The 22,002-nt window shown below is 37.9% G+C and overlaps 1 protein-coding gene across 1 annotated transcript in view; it reads left to right on the top strand.

Annotated features, from left to right (window-relative positions):
• p38b (p38b MAP kinase) overlaps positions 1–22,002 on the top strand; it is a 208,978-nt gene that overhangs the window by 50,394 nt on the left and 136,582 nt on the right. The window contains exon 4 of the mRNA XM_090390241.1: positions 13,601–13,712. Within this exon, the coding sequence (XP_090246367.1) occupies positions 13,601–13,712 (112 nt within the window). The remainder of the gene's footprint in view (positions 1–13,600; positions 13,713–22,002) is intronic.

Genomic DNA, 22,002 nt, shown 5'->3' with positions numbered 1-22,002 from the left:
TCTGGAAAACAGACTGATTTGCTAGAGAATGTGATTTATCATATGGTTTGGGTTTTTCCTTGGTATCAAACATTAGCAGTGTCGCTATATTTTCTGTAATTTGTGTCTTTATATATGTCTAGTTTTCCTAAACTGTTTTAGGTTAATTTTTCTGATTTCCCTTGGAAAGCATATTAGGAATGTGCAACTTGCATGAGGATGCATTGGTTTTTTTAAATAACTATTGTATAGAGGACCTTGCTGTTATATAGTTTTCTATTGTTTGGCGGTCAACAACAGAGTGCTGAGGGTGAGGCGAACGAGGCTCTTGCCTCACGTGAAAAGCTGAAAGGGGTGCTAAAAGAAAGATTAAATAATTGCCAATGTTGCCATCATTAACAGTAGGATGCAATTTTTCATTCTTGCTTCCAGTACTAAAATGGCTCGGCATGGCCCTGGCCAACAAGCATTCAGTTACCATAACTAAATGCCATGGCCATTGATACTTGTGATAGAACAACTTTTGGTGTTCAAAAGTAGCCTTAAAATGCATAACTTTTAAATAAATAACATCACTATTTCTGTTACTCCACGAATATATGAAATACTGCTTTTTTCAAAACTCTGGTCATCCATCAGATATCAGGTTGTCTGATTTAGTACTTATAATACAAGGTAGTCCTCAAAAAATTATTAAATTCATTTTTAAGGGTATATGCATGTCTCCGCTTTATTAAATACTTGAATTTTACCATCATTATACAATATAGTAGTTTACACAGAATTGCTTTATTATTGACAAGTCATCAAAGAAAGAATAATTGAGACCACCTGCTAACCAATGAGAAACCAATATCTCAGATTTGACTATCATAGTGATGTATCGTATCATATTTTAAATATAAGGGTAGTGTTTTTGTGATCATATCTGTCAAAGTTTCAATGCAACACATGGATACTGAAAATGATCTTTTTTATATTATATTCTTTATTTTTATGGTGACCCAAACATGAAAGATTTTAGAACTTATAGTACTTAGATACTGTGTATAGATTGAAAAGACAGAAGAGACTTACTGACATAGGACTTGAATTTCTAGATTGTAATTTGCTCACCCCAAACTGCTAGCTTGGGGTGATTCACAGACAAAAAGGTCAAAAGTAGCTGCAGGCAGAGGTGAAGGTGATTCTTGCACGGCTTCTATTGTAATGAGCAGTGGCCTGGAAAATGGGATGCAGGATATTTCGGAGGCTGCTGGGGATCATTGCAGTACAAGTAAACACATGGGTTGTGTTAGGGTAGCTAAGAATAGGAACAGGTGCATGTATACTTGCATGTACACCAATGCTAGGAGTTTGGTAAATAAATTTGATGAATTTGAGGTATTGCTCAAAACATCAAAGGCAGATATTGTTGGAATATCAGAGACGTGGTGTCACACAGATATAAGGAATGCAGAACTGGAATTTGGGGAGTACAATGTGTACAGAAAGGATACCTGGATAGGAAGGGAGGAGGGGTTATGCTAATAGTTAAGAAACACATAAAATCCAAGGAAGTGAAGCCAGTCGACATCACTGGACAGTGCAGTGTTGAGTCAGTTTGGTGTGACATAAGCATTGGGATATCAAAATTGAGAGTAGGAGTGTGCTATAGGCCTAATGACTCTGATGAGTATAATAAGAAACTGTACAGGGAAATAGAGTGAGCCAATCAGAGTCTCATAATGGGGGATTTTAATTTCCCAGATATTGACTGGAATTTGTGGGTTGGTCACTCACACACTAGCAAGGCTTTTGTGGATTTATTGGATGATTGTTTTCTACATCAGCATGTTCGGGAGGAATCTAGAGGGAGTAATACTCTTGATCTGATTATCAGTAGTGATTCTTCATGCATTAAGCATCTGCAGATAAAGGAACCACTAGGTGGCAGAGATCACAGTGTGCTGAAGTGGGATTTACTCAAAGAGGTAACTACCATCAGGGGTAAAGGGAAGGGTTTTTGCTTTCTTAAAGGCGACTACGATGGTCTGAGACAATATTTAAATTCTATAAAGTGGGACCAACTGAAGATGTTACCAACAGCAAATTCAAAATGGGAAGCATTCAAAGAACTTATCTTGGAAGCTACTAGGCTTTACATACCAACTAAGAAATATTGTTCAAGGTTTAGGCCTAAATGGATGTCAGATGAACTAATCAGACATATGGCAGAGAAGAAAAATGCATGGGATACATATAAATTAATGGGCAACACAGAAGCCTATGATAGATATAAGCTGGTCTGTAACCAAGTTAAAGAAGGTTAGGCAGGCGAAGGCAGATTACGAGAAATCTTTGGCAAAGGATGCAAAGAAAAACAGCAAAGAATTCTTTACTTATGTAAACTCTAGAAGGAAGGGGGTGAATCAAATTGGTCCACTTGATATCGATGGTTCAACTGTTGATGATCCTGCTCAGGTAGCTAACAAACTAAATAAATATTTTACATCGACATTCACACGTGAGGAGTTATTCAGCGAGGGGAATGCCAGAGGTGTATTCAACTCAGGCAGTAAGCTAGATAATCTTGTAATAACTGAGAGTAAAGTGGAGGAGAAATTGTTGAAGATAAACACAAGAAAGGGACCTGGGGTGGATGGGATCTCTCCACCTATATTAAAGGGGGCAGCAAAGGAAGTAAGCAAACCCTTAGCCATAATTATGAGAGCTTCCTTGGACTCAGGGGAGGTACCCATAGACTGGAGATGTGCAAATGTGACCCCAGTTCACAAAGGAGGATCAAAGGCTGACACAAGTAATTATACACCTGTGAGTTTAACTTCTGTTCCAGGAAAATTAATGGAGGCACTGGTTAAAGAAGCACTCCGGGATCATATAGACAAGACTTCAGTTATAGCTTGGACACAGCATGGTTTTGTTAAGGGAAAGTCTTGCCTGACCAATTTGATTGGATACTATGATGCAGTCACAAAAGAACTAGATGCAGGGAATAACTTTGATATTATATATTTGGATCTTAGAAAGGCTTTTGATACTGTTGCACATGGAAGACTGCTGCACAAATTGGAGCAGTGTAGCATTGGAGGCAAATTGCTGCTATGAATAAAGGGATGGTTGAGGCGGAGAAAACAGAGAGTGGTAATCAATGGACACTACTCATCGTGGACTAATGTTATTAGTGGAGTCCCTCAGGGTTCAGTGTTGGGTCCATTATTGTTTTCTGTATTTATAAATGATATTGATGATGGTATATCAAGCTTAATGTCCAAGTTTGCAGACGATACAAAGATTGGCAGGGTTGTTAAGGACACTATGCCGCTGCAACAGATGGAAAGGTTGAGCAGATGGGCTGAGAGGTGGCAAATGAAGTTTAACCTTGACAAATGTAAAGTACTACACATGGGAAGCAGCAACCCCAGAGCAACGTGTGAACTCTGTGGTACTACACTGACAGTGGTAGAGAATGAAAAGGACCTGGCGGTAATTGTGCAGGCAGATATGAAGTTCTCTGAGCAGTGCAGACGGGCTGCAAGAGTAGCTCATGGTATCTTGACAATGATATACAGGAATTTTTTTAGCAGGGATAAGGAGGTGATTATTCCCTTGTATAAGGCAATGGTCAGGACACACCTTGAGTACTATATACAGGTCTGGGGACCTCATTTCAAGAAGGATGTAGAGCTGTTGGAACAAGTACAGAGAAGGGAAACAAGATTAGTGAATGGAACAAAGGGTTGCTCTTACAAAGAAAGGCTTAAGTTTTGCAAATTACAGTGTCTGGAGACTAGGCACCGGGGAGGTGGTCTGATAGAGTTGTATAAAGCCTTGAATGGTTTCAGCATGCTCAAATCAGCCGATGGGATTCTTCCTCTTGCTCAGAATAATCACCTGAGAGGGCATAAATTCAAATTGAGGAAGGACGGATGTCGGATAGATGTGTGGAAATTTGCATTTAGCCAGCGGGTAGTTGGTTGGTGCAACAGACTTCCAACCCCTGTTGTGGATGTTGATAGCCTAAATAAATTTAAGGCTCATCTGTGACAGGTATTTTGAATGAACGGAGGGGTGAAATGGAAGTGTTTTTTTTTTTTTTTTTTTTTTGGCTGATGCTGCATAAGCTTGCTTTCTTGCATCATATGCCTCTGCTAATGCTGTATGGAGTTAAATGCCTTTTCATAATCAACAAAAGCCAGGCATAATGATGTTTTATATTCATTTGCTTTCTCTATTAGCTGTGATATTACGTGAAGGTGATCCATAGTTGAGAATCCTGCCTAAAGCCAGCTTGCTCTTTTGGTTGATTCTCATCAAGTATTCTTTCTAATCTGTTAGTAATAATCCTTGTGAACAACTTGTAGATGTGGGATAATAAAGTAATTGGTCTATAATTTCCAATTTCTGATTTATCTCCTTTCTTATGCAGCAAAACTACAATTGCATTCTTCCACTCCTTAGGTGTCACACCTTTTCTAATGTTTTTTGTGAAGAGTCTTCCCAGTTTTTGTGTTATTTCTCTTCCTCCCAATTTTAACAACTCTACAGTAACTTCATCTTCCCTCTGGACTTTTTCTGATTCTTCATTTTCTGCAACGCATGTTCTACCTCATCAAGAAGAATATTGGGTTTGTTGTATGTATTACTAATTTGTGATCCATCTTCCCCACTACTGGCATCATTCCCTTGCTCCTTGTATAATTCTTTATAGTAGTCTTCTGATATTTGAATTATGACTTCTCTGCTATTTATAAGTACACCATCGCTATTCTTCAGTTTCAGTATCATTTGTCATTCTGTATTACTGTTCATGGCTGCTGATTTAAATCCTTTGTTTTCCCCTAATGCTTGTTCTACTTTTCTTGTGTTAAATCTTCTTATGTCCTCTCTTAGTCTCTTTCTAATGGCTTTGCATAACTCAGTGTACTCAATTTTCTCCTTGTCAGTGTTTATCTTGATCTCTATTTGTCGCCTTTGGTTCATCATAACAAGTGTTTCTTGACTGATTTTTTTTTTTTTCTTCTTTGGATTTCTTTTTTCCTATAGGTTTCTTGGGCTTTATCACTTTCAGAAAGTTGTCATATTCCCTGTCGATATCTTGGTCTGGAGCAGTCTGCAGAAGCTCAAACTTGTTCTTAAGTTCCAGTGCAAACTGCGTTTTCTCCTCTTCTGTTATCTCAAAGACCTTCATATTATTTACTCGGGTTAGTTTTTTCCTTTCTTTTCCTACATCTATATCAAGTGTGCATCTTACCATTCTGTGATCACTTGCAACATTTATCTTATTCAGGACAGTAACATCATTCACGATATATCTTCTGTTAGTGAGGATGAAGTTGATTTCATTAGTTATTTATCCATTTGGACTCTTCAATGTCCACTTTTTGTACACCCTTTTCTTGAAAAAAGTGTCATTACTGACAATCCTTGAGATTCTACAAATTCCGCAAGTCTCTCACCTCTTACGTTTCTTTCACCAATGCCAAAATTTCTTATAGTTCCTCTTTCTGCACTGTTTTGTCTTTTTCCAGCCTTAGCATTGAAGTCCCCCATAATGATAGTGTAGTGGGTTTTCTGCTCATCTAGAAGACTCAATTTCAGTGTACATTTCTTCAACCTCTTCATCATGGCTCAATGTTGGTGCATAAATCATTGGGGTGCCTCCGTAGCCAGGTGGCCAGGAGCAGCAGTGCATAGCACATGCTTCTTGATTAGACCGGGGTTTGAGCCCGTGCCCACCAAATACTGAGGATGTGGAAAGGTCAGGGAATGGCCACCGAATATACCCAGAGCAGTATAGCCTTAGTTGCTAATGCTCCTAAAAACCAAAATAATTAACAGCATAAATCATTATAACCTTTAGCTTGTACCTCTTAGAAATATTAAGTATTAAGTCTTGTCACCCTTAGTTGATGTACTTTTTAATTCCAAAATGTTGTTTTTTATATCCTTATGGACCAGAAAGCCAACTCCACCTTTGTTCCTTTCACTGTTTCCATTGGTGTACTGCAGGTGTATAGTTGGTGCCAAGTAAGCATTAGCAGAAAGAGGATTTACTCTGGCTAGTGATAGAAATCTAACAGGAAATAAAAAAAAAAAAAAAAAAATTATGAATGGAAAACATTAGCAGAGGCATACAATGCAAGAAAGCAAGCTTATGCAACCCCCTCCCCAAAAAAACCCCCTCCAATTTCACTCATCTATTCACTCCAAATGCTTATCCAGCTCAGCTTTAAATTTATTTAAGCTATCAACTTTGACAACAACAGATGGAAATCTGTTCCAGCAATCAACTACCCTCTGACTAAAGGCAAATTTCCGCACATCTGTTCTACAACTGTCTTCACTCAGTTTGAATCTATGCTACCTCAGATTCTTAATCTGAGCAAGAGGAAGAATCCTATCAGCATTCAGATTGCTCAACCTGTTCAAGGCCTTATACACCTCAGTCAGATCACCTCACATGTGTCTAGTCTCCAGGCGCTGCAATTTGCAGAACTTAAGCCTATCTTGGTAAGCCCACCACTTTGTTCCCTTCACCAATCTTGTTGCTCTTTTTTGTACTCATTTTAGCAACTCTACATCCTTCCTAAAATGAGGCCTCCAGACCTGTACACAGTATTCAAGGTGTGGCCTGACCATTGCCTTGTACAATGGGATAGTCACCTCCATAATGCTAAATTGTCCCTGCTAGAAAAATTCCTATATATATATATATATATATATATCATTGACAAGATTCCATGACCTGCTCTTGCAGCCCATCTGCACTGCTCAGTGAACTTCATATCTGACTGCACAATTACCCACAGGTCTTTTTCACTCTCCACTTCCCTGAGTGTAGTACCACACAGTTCGTATGTGTCTCTTGAGTTACTGCTACCCATGTGCTGTACTTTGCGTTTGCCAATGTTAAACTTCAGTTGTCACTTCTCAGCCTGTTTGCCAAACTTTTCTAGATCCATTTGCAGTAGCATACTGTCTTTACTATCATTAACAACCCTGCCAACCTTTGTATCATCTGCAAACTTGGATATTAAGCCTGAGACTAAATCGAGGAGGACTGATTTTTACCTCAATACTGAGTTTTACTGGTAGGTGGCTGTGGGTTTTAGAGTTCTGGTTGTCAGTGGCTAGTATTTGATGAGAGTTGTGTTTTCGGGAGAAAACTGGGGACTCCAGTGTATTAGAACATTGCCACAAGTTCAGAGCAAATGTGGCACTTGAGGACCTGGCTTTGAATTGACTAGCCTTACATCTAGGACAGTGATGGCTTGGCTTTACAGGGAATGGAGACTGATCAATTAATGGTGATAGAGGACAGGATAAGGTGCTCTGTTCCCTTTGTTTGGGGGTGGGTTCTGCTTCCACTCTGGATCTAAATACAGCCCTGGATTTGACAACTCATTGGTGAGAAACTACTCAACATCAATGAATGTGTGGTCTGCTCAGCTGGAGCAGTTCATAGTGCTGCACTGACTAAGGCAATTGCTTGTGCTCTGCTATGTTAGCTCCCTTGTGCTACATCGAGTATTACCATCTCTTCCATATTGTGGTGCAGTCTATGGTAGCTCCTTTTTTCAAATGGAGTGCTAGCATTACTAACTTCAACACTGAGGGATGCGCTGTGCTTGAGGATAGAAATTCAGGTTGTGTATCGTCCAAGACAATTTCTCATGCAACCTTTGCATTGAGAAATATGGTACATTATACGATGGATACTCATTTCAAAAGGATAGGTGTTTTATAGGACCAGAGTATGTCTTCCAGAGGCCAAAGATGATAACTTGTAGAGCTGATATCATCTTTTAAGGGCACAAAAGGTGATGTTGTACACACTGGCAATAATGACATAAAGAGTAAGAGATCTGCAGACTTACTTAACAAGTACAGGTCAATGTTGAAAAAAAGTTGCTAGTTAGAGTTAAATTTGAAAGTGTCTGCAATTCTGCGTCACGATTGGCAGGATTATATGATGACTGCCTTGTCAATCAATTCAGCCCTTAAGTGATTGTGCAAGGCTCATTGGGTAGAATTTTTTCAGCGTCGTCTGTGCTTGTTAACAGGAGAGATTGTTTCTACAGGAATGGGATACATTTAAATAGAAAGGGTGAAAAAATATTTGCTGCTGCAATCAAGGTGTGTTAGGTGGGTCAAAAAACTGCTAGCTTGGAGGATTAACAGACTAATAGATAAACAGTAGCCAGAGATAGAGGTAAAAGTGATTCTTTCAGTACTTCTATTGAAATGAGCAGCAGCCTGGAAAGCAAGGTGCTAGTGATTTCAAGAACTGCTGGCAGTCATCATGGAACAGGTAAAAACATGGGCTGTGTTAGGGTAACTAAGAGTAACAACAGGAGCATGTATACTTGCATGTACATCAATACTGGGAGTATAGTAAATAAATTTGATGAGTTTGGTCAAGACATCAAAGGCAGATATTGTTGGGATATTAGTCTTGATGTCACAAAGATATCAGGAATGCAGAATTTGAATTTTTGGGAGTACAAAGTGCATAGAAAGGGAGGAAGGGCTATGTTGTTAGTTAAGAAACAAAATCTAAGGAAGTGCATCCTGTTGACATGGGCAGACAGTGCAGTGTTGAGTCAGTTTGGTGTGACATAAGCATTGGGAAAACCAAGTTGAGAGTAGGAGTGTTTTATATACCTAATGACTCTAATTAGTACAATGAATAACTGTACAGAGAAATAGTGGGCCAGTAAATCAGATTGTCTTATAATGGGTGATTTTAACTTCCCAGATATAGACTGAACTTGTCAGTTGATCACGCACACAATAACAAGACTTTTGTGAATTTATTCAATGATAAATCCACAGCAGCTTGTTTGAGAGGCAACTAGGAGGACTAATATGCTTGATCTGTTTATCAGCAGTGATTATTAATGCATTAAGAATTTAAAGATAAAGGAACCACTAAGTAGCAGTGATCACTGTGTACTGATGTGGGATTTATTTAAAGATGTAACTACCATTGGTGGTAAAGGGCAAAGTGTTTGCTTTCATAAAAGGTGACTATGGGGATCTCAGACAGTTTTTTTTTTTTTTTTTAATTTCTATACAGTGAGACCAACTGATAATGTTACCAATAGCAAATTTTAAATGGGAAGCATTCAATTTCACATTACGAGAAATCTTTGGCAAAGGATGAAAGAAAAACAGCAAAGACTTCTTTACTTATGTAAATTTTAGAAGGAAGGAGATTAATCAGATTGGTCCACTTGATATCAATGATTCACCTGTTGATGATCCTGCTTGGGTAGGTGGCAAACTGAATGAGTATTTTGCATCTACATTCACACATGAGGAATTCTGTAGGGAAGTGGAGGCCAGAGGTTTATCAAATTTAGAAGAAGTTTATCACATTGCATTCCACTTTTCATTTTGAGAAACCTTGTCCTGCTCAATCAGCTTAAACTTCTCAAAAATATGCTACCAATTCCTTAAATGCCGATCTTCAGGTAATTCTCCAGTGGGGCAAAGACAACTTAGTTGATTTCAACCCTTCTAAAACTCAGTCTTGTCTTTTATCTCGCAAAAAGGATTCTTCTGCTCCTGTGCTTATCTTTAGTGACACCCCGATTTCTAGGCAAAATGATATATCTCTTTTGGGGATTACCCTGACTTCTAATCTCTCTTGGCACAAGCACATTACAAATATTGCTTCCTCTGCATCAAAAAAACTTGGTTTTCTCTTTCACTCTCGGCGTTACTTTTCTTCCAAACAGCTGCTCACTCTGTATAAATCGCAAATCCGCCCTGCCATGGAATATTGTTCCCACATCAGGTGGTGCCACCAAAACCTCTCTCAGGCTTCTTGATTCCATTCAGAAGAGGGCAGTTAGGTTAATTAATGATTCATCTGTAACAGAGTCTCTGCACTCGCTGTCTCATAGACGTACTGTTTCTGCTGCATGCCTCTTCTACAGATACTTCCATGGGCACTGTTCTTCTGAATTGGCTTCTATAATTCCCGCTCTCTCTTTCAAAACAGTCCAAACACATGCCACCACCAGCCAACATCCATTTACTGTCCAACTTCAAACTCACAGAACCAACTTTTCATCTTCCTTGTTTATTCATTTAACTGCCGTTTTCTGGAACAACCATCCTTCATACGTATTTCCTGAAAATTACTGTCTACAGAAGTTCAAGTCCAATGTCAACGAATATCTTCTTTCATCTTCTCAACCTCCAACCCAAGCATGGTACTAAGTACTATAGGTTCTAATACCTCTCGTGTTTGGGGTTCACATAAAAAAAATTCTAACAGAGCTAAATGCTTTAGTAATAACTGACAGGAAAGTGGAAGAGAAATTGTTGAAGTTAAAAATTAAAAAGGCACCTGGGGTGGATGGGATCTATCCAGTTATATTAAAGGAGGCAGCGAAGTAAGTAAGCAAACCCTTAACCATAATTATGAGACCATCCTTGAATTCCGGGGAGGTTCCCTTGGACCGGAGATGTGCAAATGTATCCCCAATTCACAAAAGAGGATCAAAGGGTAACATGAGTATTAACAGACCTGTTAGTTTAACTTCTGTTCCGAAGAAAATAATGGAGTTACGGAGAAAATATTGGATACTACCATGTGGTCACAAAGGAACTGATTGCAAAACATAATTTTAGTATCATATTCTTGGATTTTGGGAAAGCTTTTGGTACTATTGCACATGTAAGACTACTATACAAATTGGAGTAGTATGGCATTAAGGGCAAGTTGGTGATGTGGATAAAGGGACGGTTGAGTTTGAGAAGATAGTGGTAATCATGGAACTAATGGTTTTCTTCTTTATTAGTGGAGTCTCCCAGGGTTTGGTGTTTGCCCCATTGTTGTTTTCTATATTTATCAATGATATTGATGAAGATATATCAGGCTTAATGTCTAAGTTTGCAAACGATACGATGTTGGCAAGGTTGTTAATGACGGTATGTTGCTGCAACAGGATCTAAAAAAGTTAGGCTGATGGACTAAGAAGTGGCAACTGAAGTTTAACATTGAGAAATGCAATGTACTGCATATGGGTAGCAGTTACCCCAGCGTAACGTACAAACTGTGTAGTACTACACTGAGGTTAGTGGAAAATAAAAATGGCCTATGAGTAATTGTGTAGTCAGATGTGAAGTTTTCTAAGCAGTGCATACAGGCTGCCAGAGCAGCTCTTGGCATCTTGTCAATGCTATACAGGAATTTTGCTAGCAGGGATAAGGAGGTGATTATCCTTTTGTATAAGGCTATGGTCAGACCATGCCTTGATTATTGCATATAGATCTAGAAGCCCCATTGTAGAATGGATGTAGAGCTGCTGGAAAGAGTACAGAGAAGGGCAGTGAGAATGGTGAGGGGGATTTATGCTCCCTCACCATTATGACTGCAATTATGACTTTCTCTTATCAAGAAAGTCATAATTTCAGTATCTGGGGACTAGGCACCTGCAAGTTGATCTTATTGAGGTGTATAAGGCATTGAATGGTTTGAGCAAGCTCAATGCGATTCTTTCTCTTGCTCAGATTATGCATTTGAGGGGGGCATAAATACAAATTGAGGAAAGACAGTTTCAGAATAGGTGTGAAGAAATTTGCCTTTAGCAAGCAGGTGTTTGATTGCTTGAACAAACTTTCATCTGTCGTTGTGAAAGTTGATAGGTTAAATAAATTCAAGGGTGAACTGGGCAAACTTTTGGAGTCAATGGATATGTGAAATGGGAAGAGGTGGTTTTTTTTTTAGATGATACTGTATAAGCTTGCTTTTCTTGCATCACATATGCCTCTACTAATGCTAATATCAGTTATCGAACAGTCCAGTTGGTCTTGCTGTGCAGTACACATTGCTGAACTGGTACGGCCTTGCGTACTGTGTTTCGACCATTCTGTTGAATGGCAGTCTTGTGCTGGTTATCTGCAACCAGTACTGGTCTAGCCAGAGCTACCGGTATTATGGACTTTGTAACTCGTACTTGATTTTTTTCTAACACTTCCTGGACTTTGTATCTCTTCCTTGGACTTTCCAACTATTTGAAACTTTAACTCCTGCTTGGAGTCTTTTTTTTTTTTTTTTGATGATGGGGGCATAAATACAAATTGAGGAAATTTGTATTTATGCCCTGTTATGGAAAGCTGGGTGGGATGAATTTTATTACTACTTGGAATGATGATAATAGACTGGCTACCATCCCTGCCAACACGGGGCAGGGATGGTAACCAGTAAGGCTTATACTCTGTGCCTCACTAGGCTAAGAGGCCGGTCATTCAATACAACACCATGTTATGCCAACAAATTTACCACTACACCAGTTGGCTTTGCTGGGTACAGTAACTAGACAAACACACAGCCTTGCTGCCATAGTCTGGTTTGGGACACCACCTTTAACCAAGAAATAAATCACACACGCAATAGTGACCTGTACACCCACTAGGTATAACAGACTTGGACAATGATAATGACATTTGTCACAAACTTATCTGTACTTCACTTTTTTCTCCTTTCTGAGTTCTTAGTTTTTTGAACATTTTTGATATAGCTGTATTTAATTACATTATATGTAATTAAATACAGCTAGGAATTTTATTGTGGCTTAAACACAGAGCGTACAGATAAAGCAGAAATATATGAGCTTTCGGCTATATGGTAGCCTTCGTCAGAATTAAAATACATGAATGGCAGTTGGAATGAAGATGTGCACTGCCAGGTGCGTGAGACGCGAGGTTTAATTGTTTGTTGACGTCTGTGGCTGTGACGCATGATGACGTGGCCAGCGCTTGTCCAATGACAGAACTACTGACTCTGTGATCGGGTTGACTTGGCAACCACTGTTCCTGTTTAAGGATTTATCCGAAGATTTTATATTTAATGATTCCAACCAGGTACGCTTTAGGTAATGGTGGGATCTGTCTACCACCACGACATCGCGGTGTGGGTCGATTAAATACAGCTTCGTTTCGTTAAATACAGCTATATCAAAAATGTTCTAGGAAACCTGGACATTGAATAGGCGAGCAGAAAACAAATTGCTCTCCACAGAAATGGATTTTTGGGGATGCTCAGCAGGAACTTCTACAAGAGACAGAAAACGGAATGAAGACATAAGGGAAAAAATCGAAGTGAAAAAGACTATTATTGACACCATCAAAGAAAAGCGTCTAACATGGTATGGACATGTAAAATGGATGCAAGAAAACAGATATCCAAAGGCTATCCTGGAATGGATACCTCCTGGAAGAAGGAGAATAGGAAGACCTAAGAGGACATGGATGGATGGATGGAGTATGGGAATGCATGACAGCCCGAGGCTTAACCGACCAAGACACCTTGAACCGCACTTTATGGCGGGAAAAAATTCCTAACAAGAAATAACTTGTAGGCTGAGGAAACCCATTGTAAATGGAAACACTCCTCTTGAATAAGAAGGCTTCATGCATATTTTTTTGTTGACCTGACTGAAAATTATTTGTAGCTTATTTATGTTTTGGTTACCTGAAGAAAATAACAGATACAAATGCTTTAAATTTACTTATTTTATTTCTTTACATTTAATCAACTGCATTTATGTATAATAATACTTTCGAAACTTTACGAATTTCTTCTGTTCCCATATAAATTTAGATACCTCGTAACTCATTTGATGGGTGCTGACTTAAATAATATAATCAAAACGCAAAGACTGAGTGACGATCATGTACAGTTTCTTGTCTACCAGATTCTTAGAGGACTCAAGGTAATGATTTTCTCTGTTTGCTTGTTTGATGTGCATGTTTTTTCAGTGAACCGTATTTCAAAAAGTCATTTTTTTCAGATATATAGAATAGGGAACACACTTCTCGCTATTTTCTGTGAAGCATTCCGTTAATTTATTATAATGATAGATTATGCTTACACCTATTTACACCAGGCAGATATTGGTTTTATTCTGAAGTGTATATTTCTGTAAACTTCAGAATAAAAGTGATTCCAGTCTTCCATCTTACTCTTGAACTCTTCTAGAAACTACAAGTTACCATTTGTGTGAAAAATCTTGGAACTATAAAGATTCTCAGAAATTAGACATTAGAATAAATAAACAATATCATTTTGCTTTTTTCACGTGTAACATGAAAAAAGCAACATGATATTGAATTTTTTTAAAAAGTTGAAGTGGGTTTTCAATATAAGCAATATATAAAAATGTTATAATGTTAGAGGTTTCTTTTTTATTATTATCATGGAATAGAATTGCTTAACAGATTTGTAATGTAATTTTATGCCAGTAGCTGTGATCATCAAACTTCCTTATGAGGTTATAGATTTCATTATTGGTGTTGTTAAATGTTTGAAAGCATTATAATATTGTGTGCTTGCATGCGTGCAGCTGGTGGAATGGAAACTAGCAGAAATTTCCACATCTTGTGGTTGTACAATAAATTTTGGTAATTTTGGTAAACTGTCTAGCCGACCGGGCTAGCCGAGTGGGTAAAGTACCTGCCTGGCAACCCAAAGGTCGCGGGTTCGATTCCCGCCTCGGGCTTGGATCAAAGTACTGCAAAAACCTTGGGAGGTGCAATATGTCCACAGAAGCCGATGCGCCAACAACTACCAAATCAAAAAAATAAAAATAATAAAAAAATAAACTGTCTAATGAGGACTAACTTGGAAAAATCTGTATCCCTACTCTAATACTCATAAAGTAGTTGTGTAAATATATTTGATTGCAGTGACATCTAATGAGCTCTGAGTGTGATTCTTGAACTTCATGAACAGTTTGATGTGAAGAATAAAAATGGTTGGAATGCAGTATTTGAAGTTAGCTGAGTTTAACTGTGAAATTGACATAATGCTCTTCTTCATGGCAAACAAGAGCATTAGACTATACTAGTGGTGATAGATACTATTACTATATCTGAATACTTTAGACTTCAAGTCCTTTGCCTTCTTGAACACAGAACGCTACTGAAACCTGTAGTAACCTATGTATCTTTATGTATTTAAAAGAAATTAACACTAACTGTAAATTTTAAACAATTAAATAAATTGTTATATAAAAATACACCAGCATATTCACTTTCACTCTGGAATTCTTTTTTGTCAGGATAACAATTAAATTTAAATATTATTCTATGTGGAAAGACACACAAAGTTCTGAAATACTGGAGGCCAACTGCATTCAGGAACAGTTAAGAAACAACTGCTTTAGAATAATTCTAAACCGCAGACCAAAAAAAACCATTTCTGTCTTTGTGGTCAAAATGCCAGAAATGGTTATTTGGTACTTGTTTGTTCCTGCGTGTGGTCAGCTGCCTTAAGTATGCCATATACTACATATGTAATCATTTATTAGTATGAACAAGAGCTATAATGCTCAATACGTTCTACGTTGATATCAATATTTGTAAAAGAATAAGAGAAGTTTACCTCAATATGATATGTAGAATATTTCCTTATGATACTCTCTAAAAATTAAAACGAAAACAATTTTAAAAAAATATTTTAAATCCTAAATTACAGTAAGAAATAATTAACAATAATTAAAAATCAAATGAACACAATTAAAAATTAAGTAAAATATTTTTTACTATGTGATTTTTAATTATTAATTATTTCTTACTGTAATAAGATTTTCGTTTTTTTTTTTTTTTTTTAATTGTTTTTGTTTTAATTTCTGGAGAGTATCATATGGAAGTGTTCTACGTATCATATTGAGGTAAACTTCTCTTATTCTTTTACAAGTAATCATTTCTTATAAAACTGTACCTAAGTTTAACTGTTATCTTAACCAGATCCTTAGGATTTGATAATTTCTAGTTAGCCATTACCATTTTTTTTTCAAATCCTTTGTCAGTCATGTTTTTGGTGACATGACGTATTTTGTACCTTTTACATGTCCAAGAGATTTATGATTTATATAGTCATCAAAAAGAAGTACAGCATTTCACATTTCATTCATCTCTTTGAAAACAAAATGGAGAACTAAGTTATTAGAAAATGTTGAAATTCTTGAAATTTAATGTAATATCTTAAAAGGTCTCGCACAATGCACTGGGAGCTATGTTAAATGCCAATCACAGATTAGCATTAGCATTACTAGAGGCATAACAATGCAAGAAAGCAAGCTTATGCAGCATCAGCCAAAAAAAAAAAAAAAAACCATTTCACCCCTCCATTCGTTCCAAATGCTGCTTGTTCAGCTCTGCCTTAAATTTATTTAAGCTATCAACTTCCACAACAAAAGATAGGAGTCGGTTCCACCAATAAACCACCTGCTGACTAAAGGCAAATTTCCACACACATCTATTCTACAACTGTCTTTTCTCAATTTGAATCTATTCCCCCTCAGGTTCTTAATCTGAGCAAGAATCCCATCAGCATTCAGATTGCTCAACCCATTCAAGGCCTTATACACCTCAATCAGATCACCTCGCAGGTGCCTACACTCTCCAGGCACTGCAGTTTGCAAAACTTAAGCCTTTCTTCGTAAGAGCACCCCTTTGTTCTCCTCACCAATCTTGTTGCCCTTCTTTGTACTTGTTCTAGCAACTCTACATCCTTCGTAAAATGAGGCCTCCAGACCTGTACACAGTACTCTGTGTGGCCTGACCATTGACTTATACAATGGGATAATCACTTCCCTGTCCCTGCTAGCAAAATTCCTATATATCATTGACAAGACTCCATGACCTGCCCTGGCAGCCAGTCTGCACTGCTCAGCAAACTTCATATTTGACTGCATAATTACCCCCAGGTCTCTTTCAATCTCCACTTCTCTGAGTGTAATACCACACAGTTGGTACGTTTCTCTTGGGTTATTGCTACCCATATGCAGTACTTTGCATTTGTCAATGTTAAACTTCAGTTGCCACTTCTCAGCCCATTTGCCCAACTTGTCTAGATCCAGTTGGAGTAGCATACTGTCTTCTTTACTGTTCATGAAAGAGAAGAATGATGATATGTAGCTTAGGACCCTGAGCTGGATATCATCATTCTTGCTTTTTTGGTGATCTCTCTCTCTCTCTCTCTCTCTCTCAGAGTAATGCAGGAATGTTTTTTTTGGCTTGTCCAGCATAAGCCTCAGGCTTCCTTGCACCATTTAATTAATAATAATATATAAAAATTTAATTATTTCATACCTGATCCCTTCCACTTTTATTTTACCTATTGAATGCATTATGAATACCCATGCTAGTAGAAACAAACTTATCAGTGAAAAGGTTAAAAAGAAAACCTTACACAATCATTTCACAAATACAGGCTGACCTCAATTAACACGATTGATTCGTCCCGCGAGCGCATCACAGAAACACGTTGATCGAATATAATAATCAATAGGAAAAATTATAATTGGTCCTTGATCTTCAGGAATGTCCATAAAGAATTTTAAAAATACCTTTTAAATAACATTTTAATTGTATACCATGTAAAAGATAATGAAAATAATTATGGAATTAAATGCTTATTGCATAAAACAGCTGTTCCCAAACTGTGCGCCGTGGAATATTTTAAATTTTTGAGGGAAACACAGCGATACTTGACATCTGTCGGATGCTGTGCGAACTACTAGCTCGAGGTAGTTTCACACTGTAGGTGTTACCTTTTACCTTATTAGTTCTTATTGCATTGACTTGCCAATTGTAATCCTGTTTGGCTTGTCAATCGTAAGGGTATTGTTTTATACTTGGCCTCGCCAATTATAGGCATAAATTCTTTGGTTTTTATTATTAACCATATACCCTTGGCTACTAAGCTAAACCCTACTTTAATTTTATTTATGGAAACTATCAAGTTATCCTTGGGCCTCTGACTGCATCTACAAGATTTCAGGTTTAATTGCATTTTTAGCTAGGTTGAGTGAGGCAATTGACAAACACACTTAAAAAGTTTAACATGTTTAATTATAGAAATTGACTTAAAGGTTTACAAAAATGATCAACAAAACTCTTCATATTACAAACATTCCTCACTGGGATAAACCAAAAATAATAAGTTCATTCAGCATATCTTGTTACTAACTGAAACAATAGTTCCTTAACAATATCCAATTTGTTTATCCAGTTATTCCTTGGGCTAGTTCAAAATATCACAGTTAGGATTTCAGAATGCCTTTCTTCCCCTTTTTGGATTATTCTCTTGACTAGAAATAATAATACGAAACAGTACTTACAATTATTTTCACTTCTCCGACCTTTTGGACCAGTTCCTTTATCTTCTAGCACTTCCTTTAACGGTTTCCACATCAGATTAAACTCTTCTCTATCAAACTCACTTTGAAGTGGCATATACTTATTAACTGCCCACTTATTTTAAACTTATTAACACTTGAAACTACTAGTTGCATAACCTTAACTAATTACCATTCCCAAATACAACTTTCCTCGATTACTAACTTATTTGCTGCTTCCAAACTTGTTAACTCCGAACAACTCATGCCCTTACACCAGCAAATCCTCTCGTCCGTAATCCAACAATATTCTCACTGTTTCCCGACTGTTATTCTCATGGAACTCCTTCCCTTATGGAACAACTCCTCCCTCTATAACTTCTCTACAACTCCTCCCTCTATAACTTCTCTACAACTCCTCCCTCTATAACTTCTCTACAACTCATCCCTCTATAACTTCTCTACAACTCCTCCCTCTATAACTTCTCTACAACTCCTCCCTTTATAACTCTCTTTACAACTCCTCCCTCTATAACTCTCTTTACAACTCCTCCCTCTATAACTCTCTTTACAACTCCTCCCTCTATAACTCTCTTTACAACTCCTCCCTCTATAACTCTCTTTACAACTCCTCCCTCTATAACTCTCTCTACAACTAATTAACGCTACTGAACCAGACCTTATATATCCCATTTATACCCACGATTCCCTGAATTTTGACCTGATCTTCCCCTAGATTTAATTGCATTTTTAAATAAGGTAAGTCGAACATCCCCCACATTTTTCCCCCCAAAAAATAAGCTTAAGCTTACAACGGTTTCAGCATTTCTTATTAAGTTGTTTGGTCCTAACTACTTAATAAATGGAACTGTTAGGAACTTTTGGTCTAGGTGTGCCGTGAAAAAATTACTGAGACACTAAGGGTGCCGTGAACCGAGAACGTTTGGGAACCTCTGACATAAAATACACAGTGAAGAAACAATTTGCTACGGAAATGTTTGAACCGTGTTGACTTTCTCTTTTCATCAATCAATTTCCGATAGCTGACAACAACCTTCTCTGGGCCCTGTTGAAATAAATATCGCAGAGAACCTCAAACCTTTTGTTTGAGGTTCTCTGCAATACGAAAGATTTGATCTAGTTCTTTTACCGTTATCTCCTTCCCGGTAACATTTTCATCTGGCTCATTTAAAAATTAGAATTTTTAAATGCGAGTCTGCATTGACTTTATTAGCGGGAGACAAACAAGTAACACGTCTTCTTCTGATGGTTGATGGAACACACTGAGGTGGGTAACAGGCAAAAGTTTGTTTATTGTCTGTCCGACGCATGGTAAGCTTAACGCACGATTCAAATCTTTTTCAACTATCACATAAAAAAAAAAAAAAATCTTGTTAACTGGAAATTTGCATCGGGTAAAGCGAAAGGTGGTATAATTTTTTTCAAATAGCAGTAACTGAAAAACATGTTAATGGAACTCGCATTATGCGAGGCCTGTATACGTTCACTTGATGCTATTTTCAATGATATACATTTCCACCAACAATCTGCCATGCTCCATTTATTCTTTCTGAGAGAATTCCAATTAATTATCGGTTGCCTCAACCACTACTCATCTCAGTTTAACATAATTATTTGCTCTGATTCCTTTCACTTTAGGGGAACTTGTATATATGTCCACTCTGGTATTGCTTGTTAGAGACTTCATAATTTCAGATCTCCTCTTTTTGATCTATTCTGACTTCTGCCACCATTTTTTGTATCAATAAGAACATTTGAATTTTAGTTATATATAATTAATAATGTAAACTTAGCATTAGCATTAGTAGAGGCATTTGATGCAAGAAAGCAAGCTTATGCAGCATCAGCCAAAAAAAAAAAAAAAAAACCCCCACTTCCACTTCACCCCTCTGTTCGTTCAAAATACCTGTCCAGCTGAGCCTTAAACTTATTTAGGCTATCAACCTCCACCACAGGAGATGGAAGTCTGTTTCACCAACCAACCACCCGCTGGCTAAAGGCAAATTTCCGCACGTCTATCCTACATCTGTCTTTCCTCAATTTGAATTTATGCCCTCTCAGGTGATTTTTCTGAGCTAGAAGGAAGAATCCCATCAGCATTGAGCATGCTTAAACCATTCAAGGCTTTATACACCTCTATCAGATCACCTCGCTGGTGCCTAGTCTCCAGACACTGTAATTTGCAAAACTTAAGCCTTTCTTCGTAAGAGCACCCCTTTGTTCCATTCACTAATTTTGTTGCCCTTCTCTGTACTCGTTCCAGCAGCTCTACATCCTTCTTGAAATGAGGCCTCCAGACCTGTATACAGTACTCTAGGTGTGGCCTGACCATTGCCTTATACAATGGAATAATCACCTCCTTATCCCTGCTGGAAAAATTCCTGTATATCATTGACAATACTCCATGAGCTACTCTTGCAGCCTGTCTGCACTGCTCAGAGAACTTCATATCTGCCTGCACAACCACCCCCAAGTCCCTTTCATTCTCTACCACTGTCAGTGTAGTACCACAGAGTTGATACGTTGCTCTGGGGTTGCTGTTTCCCATGTGTAGTACTTTACATTTGTCAATGTTAAACTTCATTTGCCACCTCTCAGCCCATCTGCTCAACCTTTCCAGATCCTGTTGCAGCAGCATAGTGTCAGTAGTGTCCTTGACAACCCTGCCAACCTTTGTATCGTCTGCAAACTTGGACATTAAGCTTGATATACCATCATCAATATCATTTATAAATACAGAAAATAATAATGGACCCAACACTGAGCCCTGAGGGACTCCACTAATAACATTAGTCCACGATGAGCAGTGTCCATTGATTACCACTCTGTCTTCTCCCCCTCAACCACCCCTTTATCCATAGCAGCAATTTGCCTCCAATGTCACACTGCTCCAATTTGTGTAGCAGTCTTCCATGTGCAACAGTATCAAAAGCCTTTCTAAGATCCAAGTATATAATATCAAAGTTATTCCCTGCATTCAGTTCTTTTGTGACTGCATCATAGTATCCAATCAAGTTGGTCAGGCAAGACTTCCCCTTAACAAAACCATGCTGTGTCTGAGCTATAACTGAAGTCTTGTCTAAATGATCCTGCAGTGCTTCTTTAACCAGTACCTCCATTAATTTTCCTGGAACAGAAGTTAAGCTCACAGGTCTATAATTACTTGTGTCAGCCTTTGATCCTCCTTTGTGAATTGGGGTCATATTTGCACATTTCCAGTCTATGGGTACCTCCCCTGAGTCCAAGGAAGCTCTCATAATTATGGCTAAGGGTTTGCTTACTTCCTTTGCTGCCTCCTTTAATATAACTGGATAGATCCCATCCACCCCGGGTGCCTTTCTTGTGTTTATCTTCAACAGTTTCTCCTCCACTTTACTCCCAGTTATTTCAAGATTCTGTAGCTTACTGCTAGAGTTGAATACACCTCTGGCATTCCCCTTGCTGAATAACTCCTCATGTGTGAATGTCGATGCAAAATATTCATTTAGTTTGTTAGCTACCTGAGCAGGATCATCAACAGTTGACCCATCAATATCAAGTGGACCAATCTGATTCATCCCCTTCTTTCTAGAGTTTACATAAGTAAAGAACTCTTAGCTGTTTTTCTTTGCATCCCTTGCCAAGGATTTCTCGTAATCTGCCTTCGCCTGCCTAACCTCCTTTGTAACTTGGTTGCATATCAACTTGTATCTATCATAGGCTTCTGTGTCATGTGTTAATTTGTAAGTATCCCATGCATTTTTCTTCTCTGCCATATGCCTCATTAGTTCATCTGACATCCATTTTGGCCTAAACCTTGAACAATATTTCTTAGTTGGTATGTAAAGCCTAGTAGCTTCCAAGATAAGTTCTTTGAATG

This window comes from Mastigoproctus giganteus, chromosome 2, assembly GCF_048544385.1.
Source record: "Mastigoproctus giganteus isolate SK-2022 chromosome 2, ASM4854438v1, whole genome shotgun sequence".
Taxonomy (NCBI): domain Eukaryota; kingdom Metazoa; phylum Arthropoda; class Arachnida; order Uropygi; family Thelyphonidae; genus Mastigoproctus; species Mastigoproctus giganteus.
This window is presented reverse-complemented; position numbering and strand designations above follow the sequence as displayed.